This window comes from Coregonus clupeaformis, chromosome 39 (genome assembly GCF_020615455.1).
Source record: "Coregonus clupeaformis isolate EN_2021a chromosome 39, ASM2061545v1, whole genome shotgun sequence".
In the NCBI taxonomy this organism is placed as follows: domain Eukaryota; kingdom Metazoa; phylum Chordata; class Actinopteri; order Salmoniformes; family Salmonidae; genus Coregonus; species Coregonus clupeaformis.
The window spans coordinates 4,783,276-4,810,567 of NC_059230.1; the positions used below are offsets into that span (position 1 = coordinate 4,783,276).

Genomic DNA, 27,292 nt, shown 5'->3' on the forward strand with positions numbered 1-27,292 from the left:
GGAATCTGAATATAAAACATACATTCACCATCAAGCCTTTTCTCCTTTTATTTTCACTTTTCTTTTACCTTGCTCCTCTCCTCCTGCTCCTCCCCTCTCCTCCCCTTCTTCTTGGCGGGGCTGCCGTCCCGCCTGCTGCTCCTGCGGGAGCCAGAAGAGGAGCTAGACGAGTTGCCGTGTCTCGACGTCGGAGGACCCTGCTCCTCCTCGGAAGGAGCCCGGCTGCTTCTATGCCTGGAAGAGTCTCTCCTTTCTGGGGAAAAGCGGTCGCGGCGCCGGCCTCTCCCTCCAGAGCACTGGGTCTTTCCCCGGTTGAATTAATTCATGTATTTTATTAGACATTTAAATACATGAAGAATTGCCTCAGTACAAAACATACCTTAAAATATTAGCAGAAGCTTAAGCATGAAGGTGCAATCAATCAGACTGTCGGTGATTCAAATCTGTCCCTTAACAAATTCATTATTATCATCATTACAATTGTTATTAAAATACATACATTGTTGTGGTCCGGTTGCCCGGGTCCTGAAGGTGGTTTCTTAGTGTCTGTGGTCTTTTTAGCCGGTGTTGTCAGAGGCTTTTTGTCTGGCTGTGACTTCTTCTCTGGGTGTGACTTCTTCTCTGGCTGTGTCTCCTCTTTTTTCATAGTCTCCCCAGTCTCGTCTTCTGGCTCGGCCGGGACCTGGTTATCCGTCTGCGCCGTCTCCTCAGCTGCAGGGCTCTTCCTGTTGGGTAGAGGCTTGGCCTGGTCCTGGTCCTGTTCCTGTTTAGCCTGTCTCCCCATGCGATGCTGGTGCACCGCGGCCTCCAGGGCCTTGAGGATCTCGTCAGTTACTGGAGGAAAGTCCAGAAGTTTGTCTTCTCCCGGCACGGGGGCCGACGTTACCGGTGTTTCAGAGTCTACGGGATTGGTGACGTCGCTGGTGATGACATCATTAACCGCGACAGACAGAGAGTGAGTGGAGGTTGGAGGAAGATTGGTAGCAGCAGTCCTTGCTACGGGTTCTCCATTCTCGCCTTTAGCAGCCTCCACTGCGGCGGTTTGGCTTTGGTCGTTGTCAGAGGTTGTCGTCAGGTCAACAGTTTCCGTGGCGATCGGACTTGGTTCTGTTGCGGTCACAATCGTCATGGTTTCACTAACCACCGTAATGACGTCACTGCCCTTCTTGGTGCGACCTGCTGCAATCTCACCGGTCGAGGCGACGCTGCTCTGGGTTTCCATGGCGACCTCTTCCTTGGCAACCGTGGGTAATGAGGTGGAAACAACAAACTCCTTATTTTCCTTTACTGCTTCCTCCTTCATTGTTTTCTCTCCTCCTTTCCTCTCTTCCTTAGTCTCTCCACCCTCTTTTCCCATCACCCTCGTCTTTCCGTCGGAATTTATCGCTATGACGTCACTTCCTGGTTGCTTGGCCCCCATGACGTCACCCGGTTGCTTGGCAGCCACAGCAACAGGCCGAGTGGTAGCGGTGGCTGTGGATCTAGCGTTGGTGCTGGTACCGTCAGTAGTGGACTTAACGGGTTTAACTGGTGTCGCTGCACCTTTAGCTACTGGTTTCTTGCCTTTGAACGCTTTCTTCTTGCTTTTGGTGCTGAAATGACAGACACGTGTAGATTATAATAAGTGATGTTTACATGACCAGATCAGCCTGAAGGTCTCCAGTAGAACATACGGGACAGGAGTTGTTCTCTGACTAGGAAAAACACTGGGCCCTAATTGTATCCTATGTCCTTAGAAACAGGACGTCATACAATGCTTGGATTGGATAAAATCTTGACGCAATGAAAAGTTGAGGTATTAAGATATTTACCTGACGACAGATGACTTCTTGGCTGGGGGCTGTTGAACTTCGACCAGAATGTTGAACTTCAGAGGGTTGTTCTGAACTACACAGGGGAACTTCTGGAAACGAAGAAACACCGCCATCGCCACCGCCGACGACTCCATCTCAAAATAGATCTGAGATAGAGATAGAGGGAGAAAGATCGACAGAGATGTAGAAAGATAGAGAGAGAGGGAGAGATAGAGAGAGAGGGAGAGAGATAGAGAGAGATGTAGAGAGATAGAGAGAGATGTAGAGAGATAGAGAGATGTAGAGGGAGAGAGATGTAGAGAGATGTAGAGAGATGTAGAGAGAGATGTAGAAAGATCGACAGAGATGTAGAGAGATAGAGAGAGATGTAGAGAGATAGAGAGAGATGTAGAGAGATAGAGAGAGATGTAGAGATAGAGAGAGATGTAGAGAGATAGAGAGAGATGTAGAGAGATGTAGAAAGATAGACAGAGAGAGATGTAGAGAGATATAGAGAGAGATGTAGAGAGATAGAGAGATGTAGAGAGATAGAGAGAGATGTAGAAAGATCGACAGAGATGTAGAGAGATAGAGAGAGATGTAGAAAGATCGACAGAGATGTAGAAAGATCGACAGAGATGTAGAAAGATCGACAGAGATGTAGAGAGATAGAGAGAGATGTAGAGAGATAGAGAGAGATGTAGAGAGATAGAGAGAGATGTAGAGAGATAGAGAGATGTAGAGAGATAGAGAGATGTAGAGAGATAGAGAGATGTAGAGAGATAGAGAGATGTAGAAAGATCGACAGAGATGTAGAAAGATCGACAGAGATGTAGAGAGATAGAGAGAGATGTAGAAAGATCGACAGAGATGTAGAAAGATCGACAGAGATGTAGAGAGATAGAGAGAGATGTAGAGAGATAGAGAGAGATGTAGAGAGATAGAGAGAGATGTAGAAAGATAGACAGAGAGAGATGTAGAGAGATATAGAGAGAGATGTAGAGAGATAGAGAGAGATGTAGAGAGATAGAGAGAGATGTAGAAAGATCGACAGAGATGTAGAGAGATAGAGAGAGATGTAGAAAGATCGACAGAGATGTATAAAGATCGACAGAGATGTAGAGAGATAGAGAGATGTAGAGATAGAGAGATGTAGAGAGATAGAGAGAGATGTAGAAAGATAGACAGAGAGAGATGTAGAGAGATATAGAGAGAGATGTAGAGAGATAGAGAGATGTAGAGAGATAGAGAGAGATGTAGAAAGATCGACAGAGATGTAGAGAGATAGAGAGAGATGTAGAAAGATCGACAGAGATGTAGAAAGATCGACAGAGATGTAGAGAGATAGAGAGAGATGTAGAGAGATAGAGAGAGATGTAGAGAGATAGAGAGATGTAGAGAGATAGAGAGATGTAGAGAGATAGAGAGATGTAGAGAGATAGAGAGAGATGTAGAGAGATGTAGAGAGATAGACAGAGATGTAGAGAGATAGAGAGAGATGTAGAGAGATAGACAGAGATGTAGAGAGATAGAGAGAGATGTAGAAAGATAGACAGAGAGAGATGTAGAAAGATAGAGAGATGTAGAGAGATAGAGAGAGATGTAGAAAGATCGACAGAGATGTAGAAAGATCGACAGAGATGTAGAAAGATCGACAGAGATGTAGAAAGATCGACAGAGATGTAGAAAGATCGACAGAGATGTAGAAAGATCGACAGAGATGTAGAGAGATAGAGAGAGATGTAGAGAGATAGAGAGAGATGTAGAGAGATAGAGAGAGATGTAGAGAGATAGAGAGAGATGTAGAGAGATAGAGAGAGATGTAGAGAGATAGAGAGAGATGTAGAGAGATAGAGAGAGATGTAGAGAGATGTAGAGAGATAGACAGAGAGAGATGTAGAGAGATAGACAGAGAGAGATGTAGAGAGATAGACAGAGATGTAGAGAGATAGAGAGAGATGTAGAAAGATAGACAGAGAGAGATGTAGAAAGATAGAGATGTAGAAAGATCGACAGAGATGTAGAAAGATCGACAGATGTAGAAAGATCGACAGAGATGTAGAGAGATAGAGAGAGATGTAGAGAGATAGAGAGAGATGTAGAAAGATCGACAGAGATGTAGAAAGATCGACAGAGATGTAGAAAGATCGACAGAGATGTAGAAAGATCGACAGAGATGTAGAGAGATAGAGAGAGATGTAGAGAGATAGAGAGAGATGTAGAGAGATAGAGAGAGATGTAGAGAGATAGAGAGAGATGTAGAAAGATCGACAGAGATGTAGAGAGATAGAGAGAGATGTAGAGATGTAGAGAGATAGAGAGATGTAGAGAGATAGAGATGTAGAGAGAGATGTAGAGAGATAGAGAGAGATGTAGAGAGGCGTAAGGACAAGTATGTGCCGTGTATGTTAAAAAAAAGAAAGAAACGTATATAAACTAAGTTGTGTTTTCTTACTACCATTGATGTTTGAGGAAGAAACTTGCAATAACCAGGTTCCAACCTTCTTATGCAAGTAAAGTATGTCGGATAAAAAATATAGACAGGTCTGATGGAAACGGCAAATTTGTCAGTACACTTTCCATAACATGCTCGACAAGGTGGGATCTTTTTGTTTCTGGAAAATGTATTGTGTGAGAAATTGTTACTACATGATTCCATATGTGTTATTTCATAGGTTTGATGTCTTCACTATTATTCTACAATGTAGAAAATAGTAAAAATAAAATACATTAAAACCCTTGAATGAGTAGGCGTGTGAATAATACCAGCCATCACTGGTATTATCACGCTGTATAGCCAACTACATTTGCTCTGACTCAGTACATTTATTACCTAGCTAGCGATTAGCATGAGTGGTTGACAAGATTGAGGCTCAACAAGCTAAGAAAAGACAAACTAGCTGTTTGCAGACGTGAGAAACACAAACTAATAATGTAAATTATAGAATGCTAGTGGATTTATACTTAGAAGCAAAGTGAAAACAGCAATCGTTGTCATCAACATTGTAGCATGTGCTGCATTGACCATGCAGACTGAACGCAAGTGTCTCGTCGTCGAGTGTACTAGCAACTCATTCTGACTCATTTATATCAGGAACTGGCAACTCATTCTGACTCATTTATATCAGGAACTGGCAACTCATTCTCATTCTGACTCATTTATATCAGGAACTGGCAACTCATTCTCATTCTGACTCATTTATATCAGGAACTGGCAACTCATTCTGACTCATATCAGGAACTAGCAACTCATTCTCATTCTGACTCATTTATATCAGGAACTAGCAACTCATTCTGACTCATTTATATCAGGAACTGGCAACTCATTCTGACTCATATCAGGAACTAGCAACTCATTCTCATTCTGACTCATTTATATCAGGAACTAGCAACTCATTCTGACTAATTTATATCAGGAACTGGCAACTCATTCTGACTCATATCAGGAACTAGCAACTCATTCTCATTCTGACTCATATCAGGAACTAGCAACTCATTCTCATTCTGACTCATTTATATCAGGAACCGGCAACTCATTCTGACTCATTTATATCAGGAACTGGCAACTCATTCTGACTCATTTATATCAGGAACTGGCAACTCATTCTCATTCTGACTCATTTATATCAGGAACAGGCAACTCATTCTGACTCATTTATATCAGGAACCGGCAACTCATTCTGACTCATTTATATCAGGAACTGGCAACTCATTCTCATTCTGACTCATTTATATCAGGAACAAGCAACTCATTCTGACTCATTTATATCAGGAACTGGCAACTCATTCTGACTAATTTATATCAGGAACTGGCAACTCATTCTCATTCTGACTCATTTATATCAGGAACTGGCAACTCATTCTCATTCTGACTCATTTATATCAGGAACTGGCAACTCATTCTGACTCATTTATATCAGGAACTGGCAACTCATTCCGACTCATTTATATCAGGAACTAGCAACTCATTCTCATTCTGACTCATTTATATCAGGAACTGGCAACTCATTCTCATTCTGACTCATTTATATCAGGAACAGGCAACTCATTCTGACTCATTTATATCAGGAACCGGCAACTCATTCTGACTCATTTATATCAAGAACTGGCAACTCATTCTCATTCTGACTCATTTATATCAGGAACAAGCAACTCATTCTGACTCATTTATATCAGGAACTGGCAACTCATTCTGACTCATTTATATCAGGAACCGGCAACTCATTCTCATTCTGACTCATTTATATAAGGACCTGGCAACTCATTCTCACCCTGTTGATCAGAGACAGCGAGTCGAGGTAGGATCCGAAGCGTTTGACGAGGTTGTGAACCTCCTGGACTGCTGTGGTGCGTATAGGGACGTTACTGACAATCAGAAGACGTTCCTTCAACGTTGGGTCCTGTTGACAGACAGGGGGTTTACTAACAGGTTATTAAGGGGACATTAACAGGTTATAAAGGGGTCATTAACAGGTTATAAAGGGGTCATTAACAGGTTATTAAGGGGACATTAACAGGTTATTAAGGGGACATTAACAGGTTATTAAGGGGTCATTAACAGGTTATAAAGGGGTTATCAAAGCAAGGTATATTAAGCAATAAGGCCTGAGGGGGTGTGGTATATGGCCATTACACCACGGCTAGTCACGACGCAACGCAATATACCACAAACCCCTGAGGTGCCTTATTGCTATTATAAACTGGTTACCCACATAATTAGAGCAGTAAAAATACATGTTTTGGACCCATTTATTGTTGTTGCAGGAAATGTAACCTTTCTACTTAAATGTATGAACTTACCGAAGTGGTGAGGCCCTTCAGAAATGTGTACGCATACTCCTGCAATACAAAGAACAAACAACTATGATGACTGGACTGTGTATGTTCGTGCAATGGTGGAAAAAGTACCCGATTGTCATACTTGAGTAAAAGTAAAAGATACCTTAATAGAAAATGACTCAAGTAAATGTGAAAGTCGCCCAGTAAAATACTACTTGAGTAAAAGTCCAAAAGTATTTGGTTTAAAATCTACTTAAGTATCAAAAAGTAAATGTAATTGCTAAAATATATTTAAGTATCAAAAGTAGAAATTTCGAATTCCTTATTTTAAATCAAACCATACGGCTCCATTTTCTAGTTTTTTATTTATTTACGGGTAGCCAGGGGCATACTTCACTCAGATAATTTACAAATGAAGCATGTGTTTAGTGAGTCCTCCAGATCAGAGGCAGTAGGGATGACCAGGGACGTTCTCTTGATAAGTGCGTGAATTAGACCATTTTCCTGTCCTGCTAAGCATTTAAAATGTAACGAGTACTTTTGGGTGTCAAGGCGAAATGTATGGAGTAAAAAGTACACCATTTTCTTTAGGAATGTAGTGAAGTGAAGTTGTCAAAAATAGAAAGTAAATTAAAGTACAGATACACAAAAAAACAACAACAGTTGAAGTCGGAAGTTTACATACACAGGTTGGAGTCATTGTTTTTCCAACCACTCCACACATTTCTTGTTAACAAACTATAGTTTCTGATAGGCTGATTGACATCATTTTATTTAATTGGAGGTGTACCTGTGGATGTATTTCAAGGCCTACCTTCAAACTCAGTGCCTCTTTGCTTGACATCATGGGAAAATCAAAAGAAATCAGCCCAGACCTCCACAAGTCTGGTTCATCATTGGGAGCAAAACGCCTGAAGGTACCACGTTCATCTGTACAAACAATAGTATGCAAGTATAAACACCATGGGACCATGCAGCCGTCATACCGCTCAGGAAGGAGACGCGTTCTGTCTCCTAGAGATGAACGTACTTTGGTGCGAAAAGTGCAAATCAATCCCAGAACAACAGCAAAGGACCTTGTGAAGATGCTGGAGGAAACGGGTACAAAAGTATCTATATCCACAGTAAAACGAGTCCTATATCGACATAACCTGAAAGGCCGCTCAGCAAGGAAGAAGCCACTGCTCCAAAACCGCCATAAAGAAGCCAGACTACGGTTTGCAACTGACAAAGACCGTACTTTTTGGAGAAATGTCCTCTGGTCTGATGAAACAAAAATAGAACTGTTTGGCCATAATGACCATCATTATGTTTGGAGGAAAAAGGGGATGACTTGCAAGTCGAAGAACACCATCCCAACCGTGAAGCATGGGGTGGCAGCATCATGCTGTGGGGGTGCTTTGCTGCAGGAGGGACTGGTGCACTTCACAAAATAGATGGCATCATAGGGAAGGAAAATTATGTGGATATATTGAAGCAACATCTCAAGACATCAGTCAGAAAGTTAAAGCTTGGTCGCAAATGGGTCTTCCAAATGGACAATGACCCCAAGCATACTTCCAAAGTAATGGCAAAATGGCTTAAGGACAACAAAGTCAAGGTATTGGAGTGGCCATCACAAAGCCCTGACCTCAATCCTATAGAAAAAGCGTGTGCGAGCAAGGAGGCCTACAAACCTGACTCAGTTACACCAGCTCTGTCAGGAGGAATGGGCCAAAATTCACCCAACTTATTGTGGGAAGCTTGTGGAAGGCTACCCGAAACATTTGACCCAAGTTAAACAATTTAAAGGCAATGCTACCAAATACTAATTGAGTGTATGTAAACTTCTGACCCACTGGGAATGTGATGAAAGCAATAAAAGCTTAAATAAATCATTCTCTCTACTATTATTCTGACATTTCACATTCTTAAAATAAAGTGGTGATCCTAACTGACCTAAGACAGGGAATTCTTATTAGGATTAAAATGTCAGGAATTGTGAAAAACTGAGTTTAAATGTATTTGGCTAAGGTGTATGTAAACTTCCGAGTTCAACTGTACTTAAGTAGTACTTTCAAGTATTTTTACTTAAGTACTTTACACCACTGTGTGTGTGTGTGTTACCTGAATGTGGTTTGTTTCAAGGTGGGTCAAGGTGAAGGTGAGGGGACAATCTAGTAGTTTTGGAGGAAACAGTCTGTAGTCCGTCAACATAGAAATGCTCTTCAGTCTCTCCATACGGACGATGGCCTGTTGAGACAAACACACTCATTACCAAGACAACAACAACCGCCCAAGTTATAGTACCGCATCGACATATCGGATCCAACGTTAAAGAATCAACAATAACAAAAACAGGTCCAAAAAAAATTAAATTATATATATAAAAAAATAATGTATTTTGCAGTTTTGATTTTGTTATTATGTTTGAGCAAAATAACACTGCATTAGGCAAGTTAAAATGCATAGAATTGCAGGAAATTAGCTTTAAAACGGCTATAATGTAGAAATTGGATTTTTTTTAAATGCAAGTATTCCTCTACACTGCCAAGCTTGGGGGCCTCTAAAATGCCCCCTAAATCCAGCCACCTCCTGCCATGAAAACCACACACACACACACACACAGCCAACCTACCCATCTCTGGCTGGGCAGTATGAAACAGTTGTCGAGTCCAGGTATATATCCATAAGGATTCACCAGAGCCAGAACGTCTTCCTCTGTATAGCCGGAGTCTGGTAAACCTTCAATCATCACAAACCTACTATTCACATAGTCAGGCTACACACAGACACACACACACACACACACACACACACACACACACACACACACACACACGTCAAGGAAGAGTGAGAAACAAGGATGAGTTTTTCTCCTGACCCACAGACCATCAAACATCACCTGAACGTCACCGTTTACATTTTTAGCAGTCTAGTGTTAAGTGCCTTTGCTCAAGGGCACATGGACAGATTTTTTTCACCTAGTCGGCTCGGGGATTAGAACCAGCGACCTTTCGGTTACTGGCACAACAAGCTACCTGCCGCCCCACTTTTAATATGATTAATGTATGTTTAATGTCTGTTTTTAATGCTGTGAAGCCGAAGAGACATTTCCAAATTGCGGGCACAATAACGTTTTTCTTAATTCTAATTCATAATTATACGGACAAAATAAAATACAACTTTATTTAGGGCCAGACGACAGAAACCATATCCCTCCTCCACGGTACAGCTCCAGTGACTCACTGGTGGACATGCTTCCGCCGAGGCTGCTGGGACTTTGGCTAGTTTACTTAAGGTGTCACCCTGGGTGATGGAAACACACTTCCTGGAGCAACACTAGTGTGCTTGTGTAAAAAAAAATACAAAAACGTACCAGTTTAGGACCGAGGGGACCTTTGCCCTTGGCCTTAGCCCCCTTGGGTGTGTTCTTGGGACCGGCAGTTTGCGGTTTAGTTGCGGTCGTAGAAGACTTGGTAGATGTTTTAGTTGACTTGGTGGTGCTGGTTTGGGCTGCTGTCGCTTTCCTGAGGGAGCGGGAGAGAGAGAGAAACAGAGAGAGACAGAGAGAGAGAGAGTGTGAGAGACAGAGAGAGAGAGACAGAGAGAGAGAGAGACAGAGAGAGAGTGTCAGAGAGAGAGTGTCAGAGAGTGTCAGAGAGAGACAGAGGATTTGTATTTTGTACCTTAGTAAATAAATGTGGAAAAAGGCACGCATTGACAACTACCCAAAATGTTAGGGAAGGTGCTGACTAATGTGATTGTGAACTTACATTTTATTTTCTATTATTTTATACCCATTTAATGATTGGGAGCATACTGTGTATATATACACAGTAGTTAACTATATACAGTATGATGCAAGTAAACTAAATATATCCTACTGTATATAGAGTTAACTAATTATATCATACTGTATATATAGAGTTAACTAGTTATGGAAAGAAATGAGTTGCTGCATGATTTTCTTACTTTTCAGCAGTAGACTTCTTGGCTTGGTTCAGTTCCTTTGAGTCGTCCAGCAGAGTTTCTTTCTCCATCAGTATGGTGACGGTCTCGCCATGGATGGTCAGGGTCTTACAGCTAGCCAGCTTCTTAGCATCCTCTTCTTTCTCAAACAATACTGACGCCTACACAGAGAGAGGAGAGAAGAGAGAGCGAGAAAAAGAGAAAGAGAGAGAGAGAGAGAAAGAGAGAGAGAAAGAGAAAGAGAGAGAGAGAGAAAAAGAGAGAAAGAGAAAAAGAGAGAGAGAGAAAGAGAAAAAGAGAGAGAGGAGAGAAAAAGAGAGAGAAAGAGAGAGAGAAAGAGAGAGAGAGAAAAAGAGAGAAAAGAGAGAAAAAGAGAGAGAGAGAGAGAAAAAGAGAGAGAAAGAGAAAAAGAGAGAGAGACAGAAAAAGAGAGAGAAAGAGAGAAGAGAGAAAAAGAGAGAGAGAGAGAGAGAAAAAGAGAGAGAGAGAGAGAAAGAGAGAGATGAAGAGAGAGAGAAAGAAAAAGAGAGAGGAGAGAGAAAAAGAGAGAAAAAGAGAGAGAGAGAGAGAAAAAGAGAGAGAAAAAGAGTGAGAGAGAGAGAAAAAGAGAGAGAAAAAGAGAGAGAGAGAAAAAAAAGAGAGAGAGAGAGAGCAAAAGAGAGAGTTTATTAGACAATTAAAAAAATACACAGAAACAAATATGGAGAGAGGGAAAGAGAGTTTGATGCATTTGTGGTTGATTAGTTGTGTCTACGCTACGTAACAAGTAACAGTGCCCAGTTCTAATAATAACCGTGGCATTTAGACATGATGGGGCGCGGGGACTGGGGGTCATCAACAAGGGGAAAGACTGGTTAGACATGATGGGGCGCTGGGGGGTCATCAACAAGGGGAAAGACTGGTTAGACATGATGGGGCGCTGGGGGGGTCATCAACAAGGGGAAAGACTGGTTAGACATGATGGGGCGCGGGGGGTCATCAACAAGGGGAAAGACTGGTTAGACATGATGGGGCGCTGGGAGGTCATCAACAAGGGGAAAGACTGGTTAGACATGATGGGGCGCTGGGAGGTCATCAACAAGGGGAAAGACTGGTTAGACATGATGGGGCGCTGGGAGGTCATCAACAAGGGGAAAGACTGGTTAGACATGATGGGGCGCTGGGAGGTCATCAACAAGGGGAAAGACTGGTTAGACATGATGGGGCGCTGGGAGGTCATCAACAAGGGGAAAGACTGGTTAGACATGATGGGGGCGCTGGGAGGTCATCAACAAGGGGAAAGACTGGTTAGACATGATGGGGCGCTGGGGGGTCATCAACAAGGGGAAAGACTGGTTAGACATGATGGGGCGCTGGGTCATCAACAAGGGGAAAGACTGGTTAGACATGATGGGGCGCTGGGGGGGTCATCAACAAGGGGAAAGACTGGTGTTATATATTCGGTATCATTTAGACATGATGGGGCGCTGGGAGGTCATCAACAAGGGGAAAGACTGGTTAGACATGATGGGGCGCTGGGAGGTCATCAACAAGGGGAAAGACTGGTTAGACATGATGGGGCGCTGGGGGGTCATCAACAAGGGGAAAGACTGGTGTTCATATATTCCCCGTGTATCATTTAGACATGATGGGGCGCGGGGACTGGTGTATGATCTTGAGTAAAATTTTAATATATGATTTTGGCTAGTAGGTGCTGTCTGTTTGAATGATATATATAAAATTCAAATTCAGTAGTTCTACATTGAACTTGAACTATAGGAAAAACTATGTGGAATGGTTTGGTGGTACTCCGAGATTTTGGGATTTGGGATTTTTGGAAACACTACATTGAAAGAGAAAAAAATAAAGTGAAGCACTGTACTGGGACTGGTAATATAATATAATAATATGTACTGGGACTGGTAATATAATAATATGTACTGGGACTGGTAATATAATAATATGTACTGGGACTGGTAATATAATATAATAATATGTACTGGGACTGGTAATATAATAATATGTACTGGGACCGGTAATATAATAATATAATAATATGTACTGGGACTGGTAATATAATAATATAATAATATGTACTGGGACTGGTAATATAATAATATGTACTGGGACTGGTAATATAATAATATGTACTGGGACTGGTAATATAATAATATACCTGCTGTATGGCCTTGAGCAGGATGACGTTGTTGATCTTTCCGAAGGGTTCTACAGCCTTCACCACCTCATCATGAGCAGTGTGGAGGGGGATATTAATTAGTCTTAACAGAGCTGACGTCCCTGGGGCTCCCTTCCTCTTAGTCTAAAGAAGACAGGAGGAGAGAGAGGGAGAGAGAGAGAGAGAGAGGTGGTGAGAGAACGAAGAGAGGAGGAGGTGAGAGATGAGGTGAGAGAGAAAGGAGAGAAAGAGGAGAGTTAAAGCGAGAGAAAGAAAGTGAGAAAGAAAGAAAGAAAGAAGAGGGAGAGAGAGAGGTATTGTTAGTGAGCTACGTGTTGGGGATATGCTTCAGTCTTAACAGAGCTGAGGTCCCTTGGGCTCCCTTCTTCTTAGCCTGAGAAGAGACATTTTGAACTGTAAGTGCTTTTATATTGTCTCCACTGTGTTGAAGAACCCAGGAGGAGAGGAGAGGAAGTAGAGGAAGGAGAGGGGGAAGTAGTTTGTTAGTACTTAGTCTAAATGTACTAGTCCATTATTGAACCTGGGACGACGGTTGGACAGTTTCCCGGCTATGAAAAGCCAACTGACATTCACTCCTGGAGTTGCTGACCTGTTGCACCCTCTACAACCACTGTGATTATTATTTGACCCTGCTGGTCATCTATGAACGTTTGAACATCTTAGAGAATAATCTGGCCTTAATGGCCATGTACTGTTATAATCTCCAGCCGGCACAGCCAGAAGAGGACTGACCACCCCTCAGAGCCTGGTTCCTCTCTAGGTTTCTTCCTAGGTTTCTGCCTTTCTAGGGAGTCTTTCTAGGGAGCTTCTACATCTGCATTGCTTGCTGTTTGGGGTTTTAGGCTGGGTTTCTGTATAGCACTTTGACGTCTGCCGATGAAAAAAGGGCTTATATAAATACATGTGATTGATTGACAGTTTCAATGATGAAAGAAACAGAAGAATGTCAGAAAAGCAGTCACTCCTAACGAGAAAAAATAAATAAAAATCACACTTAAGACTTGCGATGTTGCCATAGGTATGCCAATTTCTCCCTGCATACCTTGCTCTGTCCTGTTTCTCGCCGAGTCCCACAGACAGCGAGTGATGGTTGAACGGTACCATGAATGAGTCACAGCTGTGCGTCCAGCCAGTGGGTCAGGGAGGTCTCCGTCACCTCCGCTGGATAATCCTCGCGTAGGGAACTTTTTTTCAGGATCCGTGCAACATATTTCAGGAGTTGGGAGTTCCCGAAGGGTCTCCCTGCAGAAAATACGGTGTTCTTGTAGAAAGCCTTGTTCAGAATAGCTGCCACACTCTATTCCATTTCCCCGGAGCAGACAAAAGGTAATGTTATCCTGGAACGGCTTTTTCTGAAGGTTCTCTGGAAAGGTAGGAATTCTTTCCATTTACGCTGTGCCAGAAGACGTTCATACTGGGAGAAATCTGGCCAGGTAGTAACCCCGCCCGCCAGGCGAACTGGGAATGGGTGGTGAACGTTCCATTGCTATTGGTAGTCTGCCACAGAGTAGGGCTTGTTTGAAACTTTGAAAGCTGATTTTTTTAGCATTGTGACAAAGCACATCTGCACCAAAAGTGTCCAAAACATAATGGGACTTTTACTGCATCAACGACGGCGGTTAAAAACAGGTGTGCTTAAGTTATGTTAGTAGATTGCCATGTTAAGAGCTGGAGCCCACAGCTGGGCATTCTGGGAGCTGGGTGCGAATGTAGCAGATAAGAGCCCTTTAGGACTTTCACCACAATGACAACACAGGGGGCGGCAGGTAGCTTTAGTGGTTAAGAGCGTTGTGCCAGTAAACGAAAGGTCGCTGGTTCTAATCCCCGAGCCGACTAGGTGAAAAATCTGTCGATGTGCCCTTGAGCAAGGCACTTAACCCTAATTACTCCTGTAAGTCGCTCTGGATAAGAGCGTCTGCTAAATGACTAAAATGTAAAAAAATTAATGATCAGGTCACTATGGTCCACGCTAGTGTTCTTAACAGTTTTATTTAAATCATAAAACACACACACACCTTGGAAGAAGCAGAGCTGGATGATTTGGAGGGAGAGGATGGAGCTGGGGATTTCCTGGTTGACCTTCCAGATCCTAGCTTGCTTCCCGACTTGGACATTCCCGTTTCAGTTTTCCTAGAGGCACCTCCCTTTGAGGAGGAAGAGGAGGCGGCGGCACCCTTCTTCTTGGCGAGCTCTGCCAGGAGCGCGGGGGCTAGGGACTGCATCATATCTTCTAGACTGGTGTTCTCAGTCAGGGAGAGTCCAGCTGGAAATACAAAGGGATGGGTCAGGGAGAGGCCAGCTGGAAGGAGAGGGGGAGACATGGGTGGGTGTGTGTGTGTGAGGGTGAGTGAGTGAGAGAGTGAGAGAGAGTGATAGATAATGCAAAAAAACTTGTCTACTTTCTTCAACGGTCTTTCTTTGATTCCTCACATCCTATCACCCCTCCTTCTCGAAAACTAATTGGAGGAGTAAAGCGGAGGTTCATCCCCTTGGACCTACTCCTCCAATGCGCTTTGAGAAGGTGAGACGACGCGAGGAATCAAGGAAAGACCATTGAGATTCATTGGTCCTGCATTCACACTGCATTGTCCTTAGCCCCGGAGCTATCCTTCAGACTAAGACTGGCCCTGCATTCACACTGCATTGTTCTTAGCCCCGGGAGCTATCCTTCAGACTAAGACTGGTCCTGCATTCACACTGCATTGTTCTTGCCCCGGGGTTATCCTTCAGACTAAGACTGGTCCTGCATTCACACTGCATTGTTCTTAGCCCGGGGCTATCCTTCAGACTAAGACTGGTCCTGCATTCACACTGCATTGTTCTTAGCCCCGGGGGCGTGTGAATGCAGGACCAGTCTTAGTCTGAAGGATAGCCCCCGGGGCTAAGAACAATGCAGTGTGAATGCAGGACCAGTCTTAGTCTGAAGGATAGCCCCCGGGCTAAGAACAATGCAGTGTGAACGCAGGACCAGTCTTAGTCTGAAGGATAGCCCCCGGGCTAAGAACAATGCAGTGTGAATGCAGGACCAGTCTTAGTCTGAAGGATAGCCCCCGGGGCTAAGAACAATGCAGTGTGAATGCAGGACCAGTCTTAGTCTGAAGGATAGCCCCCGGGGCTAAGAACAATGCAGTGTGAATGCAGGACCAGTCTTAGTCTGAAGGATAGCCCCCGGGGCTAAGAACAATGCAGTGTGAATGCAGGACCAGTCTTAGTCTGAAGGATAGCCCCCGGGGCTAAGAACAATGCAGTGTGAATGCAGGACCAGTCTTAGTCTGAAGGATAGCCCCCGGGGCTAAGAACAATGCAGTGTGAATGCAGGGCTAACTGATACCAACTGTCACTTTTCTACAGTAGAGTATTCAAATGTGACAATTATCGGGATGTGAGTGATCTAAGTGTGTCTATAGCCTAAGTCACTCTCCCGCTCTCACACCAGTGGGTCTCTCTCGCTGTCTTCCCAGTGTCTCTCCTCTCTCACCAGATGACTCCAGTAGTTTCTTGGCCAGTCTCTCAGCACTGTTGGCCTTCTGCTGTCTGCTCCTCCCTCCTCCTCCTCCTCCTCCTCCTGCTGAAGGGCTGTTCCTCCTGGTCTCCCGACGCTCCCTCCGTCTCTCATAGCTCCTGGAGCGCGACCTGGATGAATTAATTTTAGACATTTAAAAATATTTCATACATATTTTTAAAAAAAATCCATAGAACAGTGAGGATCAAAAGCAGTACAGTCTGTTTGTTATCTTACCTCCGGGATGAAGTGGTTGTCTGGGGCCGACGTTCCCGATCCCGGTGGGAAGACGAAGAGGCCAGAGGGTCACGCTCTCTCTCCCTTTCCCGAAGCGAACCAGGAGAACGGGAGTGGGAACGCCGTGTGGCGGTGTTGTGTCGACGTTCCCGGGAGCGGGATAGTTCCCTGGATCGAGGTCGGCGAATAGAGGAAGGACGGCGAGGAGAAGGAGAGCGAGACCAGGACGGAGAACGGGAGGTGGAGCGTGTTGTCCGACGGCGTTTGGAGGACAACTGGCTGCTTTCATTTCTACCGGGAGCAGGGCTGGATAGGGGAGAAGAAAGAAAAAGAGAGAGAGAGAGAAGAGAAGGTGGTCAGTAAGCACAGCCTGATGAAGTTATTCTGGTTGGAAATGTAAGGATGAAAAAGGAGCGTTTGCATACTTCAAAATCAGATATCATATTAAGACTTAACTTGCTAACCACTCGGTCAGCGATGACCTACATCGGTAGGGACAACATTCTCTTAGCTTCTACTTTAGAACACAGTACAGGTAGCGGACTCACCTTGACACAGAGACAGTTTCCACGTTCCAGTCGGGGTACCTGGAAGGAAGAAAGGGTAGCGGTGATTAGCACAAGCTACAATGTGATGTTTTTCACTGGGACGTATTTCCACATCCGATCTCCTCTCGTTGTTCTCAACTGTATCGGAGGAGACATCAAATCCCTCTACTCAAGACTTCTTCCTCCAATGGGTGTTGAGGAGGAGATGAGGGAAAAAACGAGAGAGGGAGCTCGAGGGAGAAGTGCTGTAAAAAAACAAGAGGAAATAACTCACGACTTCCTGAGCAGACGGCAGTTCTCGACGTGGAGGCCTGTGTTTTGATGCTCGATCCAGTTCTGTTGATCAAAACAGCACAAACAGAGACAGTCAAGTCTGGATCTTCACCGTCCTCATCACCACAAACCCTTCCACATCAAGTCCTTTCAATATTTGTTTGATTTCCTTAAAACATTTTTTATTTTTTTTTGCACCACAGTCCATTTCTCTGCTTTCGTAGCAGGAGTTAAAATGTATACAACGTTGGAAAAATATCATAGTAAAAAAAAAAAAAAAATTGTCTCTGTTCTACCAAGAAAAATACTCTGTAGGCAAAATGTCTGATGTTGGGAAAAATGATGGAAAAAGCAGCATCTAGAATCTTCTGGGCTCTTCTCTGTAGATTCTCTGGTCAGTCTCTCAGCAGCCATCTTCTTCCAAAAAACAACTTACTTCCCAAAGTCACTAAATCAATTGTATAAAAAAAAGCTTAATTAGCTTAAAAAGCTTAAAAAGTTAGTAGTGTGGTGAGTGTTACTGTCATTGGTTTACACAAAGGGGTATAATACAATGACATGGGGTTCGAGTAATACAAGAAATAACATTTATTCTAGTGGCGTGGTCAGCTAACTAGTCCATTAAATTGACCGTGGGTCAATGTCTAGAGATAAAAACAACAAGGAAGTTGTTTAGGGCTCACTGGCAGCTTCTCATCTTGTCGTTGGTTGTCTCATCTTCAAGCACCGTCTTCCTCAGGCAAATCATGGTCATCGAAAGTCACAAATAAAACTGTATTTATAACTGAACGTCTTAAAGATGGGGTCAATCAATACAAGGCCTTTACAAACGAATAAAAATGACAATATTTTCAAAAGAGGTTTGAAAAGAAATCTCATGACATTACATAATATTCAATAATGACAATAGAATGTTCAATTCAGTCCAGGATTCGACGTCTTCATATTCCCTCGAGCAGAAAATATCTTTACACTAAAAAGCTTCTCTCTGCTTTATTTAACTATCTTTCATCCATTTAAGAACATCTCAACTCACCGTGCATTGGGTGGAAATACATGTGATAATCGCATAGCTAGACTTCTGTTTTTGAATAAACAAAACGGAACATTCAACAAGCGAAGTCTTGAGTTCCAACATGAGGTTCAAAAAAGGTACACAATCAGCATGGACAGGTTCAGAACTGGGTTCAAATACTATTTGACATTTCAAATACTGTATATGTACTTCACTGAACTCCTGAAACTGCAATACAGGCAGGCTGGAGTTGTTCCTGGAAGGCCAAAACTCCTGCTTTATTATCCGGGACTGACACAGACCCGGGATACCAGGTAGAAACAAAAACCACAGGTATTTCGGCCTTCCAGGAACAGAATCGAACAACGCTCAAAGTATAACAAAATCTCAAACAGTAGTTGAACCCAGGTCAAGGCAGGTACGGCAGAAACTCACCTTTAGCTGGGCACATTCTATGTTACAGAGAGAACAGGTATGAGGAAAGATTCTGGGAGAAGCTGCGGAGTAATCACTCATCATGGTCGGGGTCGGCAACCTCTTCGGCATCGTGATCATCGGGGGCGGCACGTTCATCTGCTGAAGCATGGAAGGCGGCGGACCCATCAGGTGCGGCGGGACATTCACTGGAACGTGACCGGGAGGTGGGACTGATGGGTTCATGATGGGGAATAAGGGAGGCCACATGGGGGGTGCCGTGGGAGGAGGAACCCCGACACCTCCAACCCCGTGTCCTGGAATTCCGACCCCAGCTCCAGCACCACTGAGAACCACCAGGCCGGACCGGGCCTGAGCCTGGCCCCGAGCAGTGCCTTGATTTTGGGATGCCAGGAGTCGGTTGAGTCCTTGGTCTCCGCTGCGGACAGGGATGTTCATGGGCTTGGATGCTGCTTTAGAGCCGTGGGTTTTGAGGGTCTTTTGGGGTTGGCTGGAAGGCGGAGGAAGGTTGATCCGAGCGTCTGTGTCTTTCTTGGGGAGAGAGATGGGGCTCTGGACTGCAGGGCTGTGGATGTGCTGCTGTTGGGTACGCTGCTTGGTAAGGTCGGAGGCCATGGAACGGCCGCCGTGCCCGCTCAGCGAGTCTCTGACCATGTCATATTTTGACATCTCCTTCGGGAGCGGATTGCCGTAGTTATCGGATCGGCTATCATTATCATCATCATAACTGCCGTATTTAGTAGCACTAGAATGTCCATAATCGATCACTTTGCTCTGTCCTCCACCTCCGTGGTCAGACCCTGGGCCGGCTCCACCGCCTGCCTTGGGCCGATGGTCCACATCCATGGTTCTATTGGCCTTACGGATGCGGATGTCCCTCAGGATGAAGGGCAAGTTGTCTGGGGTCAGCTGATCGTCTGGGTAGTGGCTGAGCAGCTCCAGATCCTCGTTGGACAACCCAAAGCTCGCCAGGATGCTGCTGGCGGACTCGGATGTGTACCGGGCTGGACGCGCGGCTGCGGACGAGGTGCTCATGGGAGCCTCGGAACCCCTTGAGGTGGACCCCAGTACTCCCGCACCGCCAAACCCAGAGGTTTGGCTTTGGTACATCTGGGAGGACTGAGGAAGGGGGGAGGAGAATAGCTTGGAGGAAGCGGACTGGGTCAGGTATCCAGACCAGGAGTCCATGGAGCTCTGCTGGTCGCTGGAGGTCCGGCCAGGGGTGTAGCTACCCATCCCGACCCCAGACGAGAGCTCGTCCATGGGGTCTCGACTCAGGCAAAGGTCTCGGGCGTCCAGTGGGACCTGCTGGTTCTGTTTCTGCTGCATCATCTGGCTGAGCAGCCTCACATCTTCTCTGGCCCCACGGATGTGGTGGTCTATGGAGGACTCCATCTCCGGGGTCATCCCGGTCGATCTCTGCCCCAGGTCGTAACCCATCTGCTGGGACACCATCGAGGACATCATGCCCCCTTGGCCGGAGGAACCACCACCACCAGACCCAGGGCCCAGGCGGGAGGCCCCCAGAGGGTCCCTCCCGGCCTGGGATTGTGTGAGTCCATACTGCCCCATCTGGGCAACAGTTCTCTGGGCCTGTGAAGCGTACTGACCCCCTAAGGGGTTATATAGGGGATGGGACATGTTATTGATGGTGGCTGCCGCTTTGAGGAGGTTGAGGAGGGGGGCGAGTGGAGGTGGATGGGGGTGAGTGGAGGGTAGTGGGGGGTTGGCGGCAGAAGTGGCGGTTGCCGCGGTAACGACGTTGGCAACGTTTCCCGCGGCGACGAGCTGATTGATAGTGAGCTGGGCCAGCTGCAGGGAGGCGTTGCGAAGAGCTGCGGGGGTGGGATCCCAACTCCCAGCCCTCCAATCGGACTCAGCGGGCTTGAAAGGGGAGTAGCGCAACGCTCCAATAGCAACGCAAAGCTGAAAGAGTTGGAGAGGAGAAACACACAGGAGGGTTACTGGTTGGTCTTCTCTCTGGCTCACCCTGGGACAGGGCTATAGACAGTAGTAATCAAACTGGAAAGCAGACTGGATTTCTGGGATTGATCGGTTTGGTCAGTTTCCAATCTTTCCAGTCTGTTTCACACTGAAAACACTTTCAAATCAGTTCTGTGTCAAACTGTTCTAGAACAGCTTCTAGAACATCACCAGACTTCTGTTGGGTAGGTCAGAGCAGAAGATACTTCCTGCGTCTTCACTGGAGGACAGAAAAATGAAAAAACAGCAAGCAAACAGGGGACAGGCAGCAAAGGGGAAGAGGTGGTCATCGTGAAAACATACAACCGTATCTTAAACTTCATGCACAGCTTTAGTGAAATTTGCAGGATTTGCAAGCAGCTTCTTAACAAAGGTATACATTAATATAAACTGATATTCAGTCATACTTTTAATATAAATAAACAAGACAAATAGTTGATTCAGAAATGGGGCACGTATCACATTCTAGTTCAGCTTAAGTAAGTGGTAAAGATCAGATTTAGTGGTTTAAGTGTAAGCTATTGATTATTGAATGAAGATGGAATCACATTTTAAAAGGTTACATGGATGCATAAATCAAAATCAACAGTGTCAGGGTTAGTTGTAACATATCGTGGGACTTCCCAAGACAATGATCTGAAAGTTGTATTGCCAAAACGGAACACTGCACCCGAGTCAGCTAAACCAATCCATGTCTCCAAGCCACACGAATAAAACTTGACAATATTGACAAGATTATATCCTTAAAAATGTTAATTTTTCAAAGTAGTTAAAAAGACATGGTGCAAAGCTTCGAGACATGAAAGCTGAACTTAACAAAACACCGTCTGAGAGAGAACCCCCGTCACCACCACTTACAGAGAAAGACTGTGGGTAGAATAGAGGCCACTGGGCAGGAGCCAAGTAGGTGCAAGGCCAAACCCCGTACCCGAGCTTGCATTTTAAGCAGTGAGTTTTACTGTGGTTGCCTTAGCATATAAATACATGTTCATCAAGCTTTGTATCAGGGTATTCTATAACGATAGGAAGGCTGTAGCGTTTTCACGTATGATTAAAAAAATAAACAGAGAGATCAACAGATGATAACAAACCTGAACACGTGTCAGGGCTCCAAACTACTACATAAAAAAAATAAAAAATACTTGCAAAACAATGTAAAAGGTTAACCATTTTTAGCAGTTACGCAATACTCATGTCAATTCGTTATTCTACAACGTTGCAGTGATCATGAGTGGAACAAGGCCTATAAGGCTTGATGGAAAAGCTAAATCTTTCAGCAGCAAACATTCTATTATTATTATTATTAAGCAATGAAACCAACAACTTCTATAACTGCAACGTATTAAAATGGCGGAAAATATATATACCGTAAAACTTCAATTTAACACAGTCTCTCAAATAGCCACCTTTTTAATAGCCGGATAACGGCACACATTTCAGAAAATAAAACGCCCGGGTCTAAATTAATTGTTTTACGAGGTTACCATGAATCAGAGGATGTGAGTGGAGTGGATTTGGTCCAAAGAATTGGGAGCGTCAGCCTTCTCTCTCTCTCTCACTTCAATTTCGCTCCGGTACCACTCAGCCACGAGCTCTGACCTGAATTTGTCCTTTCTATTTATCACTATTCTTTTATAATTAGTTAATTAAATCAATGTTAAATGTTACATTAATTTAATAAAATATTAATTAAGTTAAAGTTAATTAATTAATGTGCATGTGTTTAGGCTACCAGAGATGTTATGAATATAAAAAGGGACTAATGTGAAATTCTCTAGCAAATATTTAAAAAACTTTGATGCTAAAAAGGCGTGTATTATTTGATAACGCCATGTGGTTCTTCGAAAAAAAACAGCGGGTGGACTTAGTCGTCCTAGCCGACAGATGACGCAGCGTCCGGTTAAAAACCCAGCCAGCCTGCACCTAGCCTGGAAACCTCACGTTTAAAGACCCAGCCAGCCTGCACCTAGCCTGGAAACCTCACGTTTAAAGACCCAGCCAGCCTGCACCTAGCCTGGAAACCTCACGTTTAAAGACCCAGCCAGCCTGCACCTAGCCTGGAAACCTCACATTGAATTTCATTGAATTCTACATTGGGCACAAAAATGAGCGTTTGGATCAGGAAAGTTTCCTCACGCAACTTCTACAAGCCAGAATGTTGAAACTTGCTTTACCGGTTTGTCCATGCGGTTGGTCCTTTTGCAGGTAGGAATGTCAACTTTTCAAAGCGCCACCAGATTTCTATCACCATGTAAAACACGTGCATGAGACATTTACATTTTACATTTACGTCATTTAGCAGACGCTCTTATCCAGAGCGACTTACAAATTGGTGCATTCACCTTATGATAGCCAGTGGGATAACCACTTTACAATATAATTATGTTTTATTTTTTGGAAAAAAAATTATATCTTTTTTTATTGTTTATCATTTGAGAATTCTTTTTTTTATTTTTTGAGTATGTTTTTAATTTTCATTGGTTTTATATATATAGTTCTTTTTTTATTTTTGTTGTTGCATGCATACTAGCCGAGCTGGTGCACGTATTTACATGGTTCTGCGCGTACTTCAGGTGATAGAAATCTGAACGCACCACCAGCACTTTTAAAAGTTGATGCAATTATGATTTCCTGTGGGTATATGGTGTCATTCCTACCTGCAAAAGGACCAACCGCTCAGACAACCCGTGAAGTTAGTTAAAACATTTTATTCAGAATTATGGCTTGTAGAGGTCGTGTGAGGAAAACTTTCCTGATACAAAACGTCGACTCCAATGCAATTCAACGTCGGGTCTCCAGGCTAGCCTGCGCAGTGTCCTCATTTCACCTAAAACGGCATCCGCGCATTCATTGGTCATGTGCACGCCACAAGACGCAAGAAGCCAGGTGGCTGACTAGCTAGCATTACAACTTGCAAAATGCCTTTAAAAAGTTCAAATTCTAGCGGATATCAATCCAAATTCATAAATATCAGACAACTCTACCAATATGTAAACTATTAGCTAGCTAACAAAAATGTAGTAGCTAGTGCTAGCAGTACCACACTTTTTACAAGCAGCCAAACAATTTAGCATCGCAGTGCTAGCTGTGCCACTAGAGATCCTGGTTCGAATCCAGGCTCTGTCGTAGCCGGCCGCGACCGGGAGACCCATGGGGGGGGGGCGCACAATTGGCCCAGCGTCGTCCAGGGTAGGGGAGGGAATGGCCGGCAGGGATGTAGCTCAGTTGGTAGAGCATTTGCACACTCTACATCCAGCCCCCCATCCAAAGGGAAACGTTTTAATGCATCTTAAAATCGTACAGATTTCACAGAAAACCAGAAGATAGTTTTTTTTGGCTAGGCTGTGATAAGGGTGATCACGTCTTGGCCCTTTGTCCAGCAACCAAAACAATCACGTCCCGCATTTTAGCAACAAATTCAAAACACCACTAATGAATAAGAGAAAAAAAAGAAAGGTTGATTTTCCCGTACTTCAGTCTGACATTCAAACGTGTTTCTGCAGTCACGTTGCGCTTATGAAAAAAATATATATCATAAGGATGTGGTACTGATGATGTGAAACACTCCAATCGTCATTGAGATCTGATATTCTGCGCAGCGCAAGACAAGATGTAGGCCAATGTCATAGGCCTATCGTCAACAAATCATTTTTCTCAAATCCCTTTGGCCTGAATTCCAGCTAAACTTAGACAATTAGGCCTAACTAATTACAAAGAGCTACAAAAAGGTAAAAAGCCGTTTTAGACTTAAAGATAAGGTCATTCCGTCAAACTTGTTCTGCTCTCCACTCTTGGCCTCCCGAGTGGCGCAGTGGTCTGTGCCACTAGAGATCCTGGTTCGAATCCAGGCTCTGTCGTAGCCGGCCGCGACCGGGAGACCCATGGGGCGGCGCACAATTGGCCCAGCGTAGTCCAGGGTAGGGGAGGGAATGGCCGGCAGGGAAGTAGCTCAGTTGGTAGAGCATGGCGTTTGCAACGCCAGGGTTGTGGGTTCGATGGGGGAGTAATAGCCCGAAGGCCGATAAGAAGATGATGAGGATATATTGAAGAAATCTAAGACATCATCAGTCAGGAAGTTAAAGCTTGGTCGCAAATGGGTCTTCCAAATGGACAATGACCCCAAGCATACTTCCAAAGTAGTGGCAAAATGGCTTAAGGACAACAAAGTCAAGGTATTGGAGTGGCCATCACAAAGCCCTGACCTCAATCCTATAGAAAATTTGTGGGCGAACTGAAGCGAGCAAGGAGGCCTACAAACCTGACTCAGTTACACCAGCTCTGTCAGGAGGAATGGGCCAAAATTCACCCAACTTTTGGGGAAGCTTGTGGAAGGCTACCCGAAACGCTTTGACCCAAGTTAAACAATTTAAAGGCAATGCTACCAAATACTAATTGAGTGTATGTAAACTTCTGACCCACTGGGAATGTGATGAAAGATATAAAAGCTTAAATAAATCATTCTCTCTACTATTATTCTGACATTTCACATTCTTAAAATAAAGTGGTGATCCTAACTGACCTAAGACAGGGAATTTTTACTAGGATTAAATGACAAGAATTATGAAAAACTGAGATTAAATGTATTTGGCTAAGGTGTATGTAAACTTCCGACTTCAACTGTGTATATATTCTTAAATTCCATTCCTTCCTTAGATTTGTGTGTATTGGGTATATGTTGTGAAATTGTTAGATATTAATGCACTGTCGGATCTTGATGCTATACCCGCAATAACATTTTACATCATTTAGCAGACGCTCTTATCCAGAGCGACTTACAAATTTGTGCATTCAACTTATGATAGCCAGTGGGACAACCACTTTTTTTTCTTCTTTTTTTTAATGGGGGTGGGGGGTAGAAGGATTACTTTATACTATTCCAGGTATTCCTTAAAAGAGGTAGGGTTTCAAGTGTCTCCGGAAGGTGGTGAGTGACTCCGCTGTCCTGGCGTCGTGGGGGAGCTTGTTCCACCATTGGGGTGCCAGAGCAGCAAATAGCTTTGACTGGGCTGAGCGGGAACTATGCTTCCGCAGAGGAAGGGGAGCCAGCAGGCCAGAGGTGGATGAACGTAGTGCCCTCGTTTGGGTGTAGGGTCTGATCTGAACATAGTGCTAAACACGTGTATGTGACAAATAACATTTGATATTTTCTCCTACTTCACTCACTCCCGTTTTAAAAAGTCTCTCTGGTCTCTTTTCTGAACCAGAATCTGGGTCTACAGGAGACGTTGAATATGGCGATTCTCCTTTAAGCCCAGGAAGCAGCCATTACACCAACTTTTCAAGCTTAAAAAATGTCAAAATACGTTCGGTACTTACCAAAGAATGGAATTTCGCTGAGCAACTCTCTCATTACTGACGTTATGTACTTAAAAAAATATAAAATAAATGCCTCGTCTGGAAAGAATGTAAATATTGTTTTAAACCAAATGTGCATGTACCAAATCCACCTCTTCAGCAATATTAGTGGTGGAAAAAGTACCCAATAGTCATACTTAAGTAAAAGTAGATATCTTAATAGAAAATGAGCCAAGTAAGTATAAGTCACCCAGTAAAATACTACTTGAGTAAAAGTCTAACAGTATCTGGTTTTAAATTAGAGAACGGCCGATACATATTTTCGGGTTGACGGCTGATATTTTCGGGCGATATTCAATATCATTAAAGTTTAAAAAGCCATGCACGCATTAATGAATCCATTTTAAAATCAAAATGTTTTACTTTTGTTTTTACCAATCTAACTATATAACGTAAACATAATTATTTGAATGATACATCTCTTGATAAACTGGGTAAATTAAGATGGCATATTCCTATTCACAATACAGGTGAATGCATATTCAATAGGAGTGTGTGCATGCATTGAGTTATTGAGCTTCTTTTGGCTGATCAGTGGAGCAAAACAGACGGGTTGGCTTAGATTGTTGACAACACGTAAGCTATATTTCGTCTGCAATGTTTATTGAAAACAAATTAATTTGCAAAATGAGCACTTGTCTCTCAAATACATCTGGCTAGAGAATTTGACATATTAGCATCGCCATGAAAATTAGTCAAACCAAAATTAAAACGAGCTACTTACGATTCTTGCCAGCAATTTGGCCATCCAGAATCAACACAACATGATGGACTTCTGCCCCATGGAAGCGTCGCACATCGTTTTTTGTGACGTTGTCAGCTAACCCGTCTATGGCGCTACAGATGACAATCTGTTTGCCTTCCATGTTGGACTTATATTAGCCTACTGATCAACAACGTTTTCATAGAAGCATCACTCCAGCATGTCACACCTGTATGGAAGGACATATTCATTTGTCATTTAGCAGACGCTCTTATCCAGAGCGACTTACAAATTGGCACTGCTGTTAATTGCAGAATATAAAACATATATTCAATGCAAATGGGTCCAACGTAGCGTCCTGATTTGTGATTACAGATGTCTATAAAACTAGTATTTTGTCGTTTATCGGGTGATCGGGGATGTTTTCTTTCTTCCAGCTGCAAGGACGAAATTCGAAACAGCTCAATTGACTAGATCATCTATATGTCAAGAAATGTGCGGCTTGTAACTTGATCCTACTGCTACGATTGGATAGAGTGAGG

The 27,292-nt window shown here is 43.8% G+C and overlaps 1 protein-coding gene across 1 annotated transcript in view; it reads right to left on the reverse strand.

The window, feature by feature from the left end:
* The window catches only part of znf638 (zinc finger protein 638), a 37,918-nt gene that overhangs the window by 7,598 nt on the left and 3,028 nt on the right, over window positions 1-27,292 (reverse strand). Inside the window, exons 2-17 of the mRNA XM_041872177.2 lie at window positions 18,710-20,635; window positions 17,261-17,322; window positions 16,987-17,025; window positions 16,439-16,744; window positions 16,178-16,332; window positions 14,715-14,962; window positions 12,679-12,822; window positions 10,527-10,684; window positions 9,931-10,081; window positions 9,190-9,333; window positions 8,679-8,804; window positions 6,594-6,632; window positions 6,065-6,193; window positions 1,812-1,960; window positions 500-1,592; window positions 69-302 (exon numbers count right to left, since the gene is read on the reverse strand). Coding sequence (XP_041728111.2) covers window positions 69-302; window positions 500-1,592; window positions 1,812-1,960; window positions 6,065-6,193; window positions 6,594-6,632; window positions 8,679-8,804; window positions 9,190-9,333; window positions 9,931-10,081; window positions 10,527-10,684; window positions 12,679-12,822; window positions 14,715-14,962; window positions 16,178-16,332; window positions 16,439-16,744; window positions 16,987-17,025; window positions 17,261-17,322; window positions 18,710-20,350 — 4,818 coding nt within the window. The 5' untranslated portion in view covers window positions 20,351-20,635. The remainder of the gene's footprint in view (window positions 1-68; window positions 303-499; window positions 1,593-1,811; window positions 1,961-6,064; window positions 6,194-6,593; window positions 6,633-8,678; window positions 8,805-9,189; window positions 9,334-9,930; window positions 10,082-10,526; window positions 10,685-12,678; window positions 12,823-14,714; window positions 14,963-16,177; window positions 16,333-16,438; window positions 16,745-16,986; window positions 17,026-17,260; window positions 17,323-18,709; window positions 20,636-27,292) is intronic.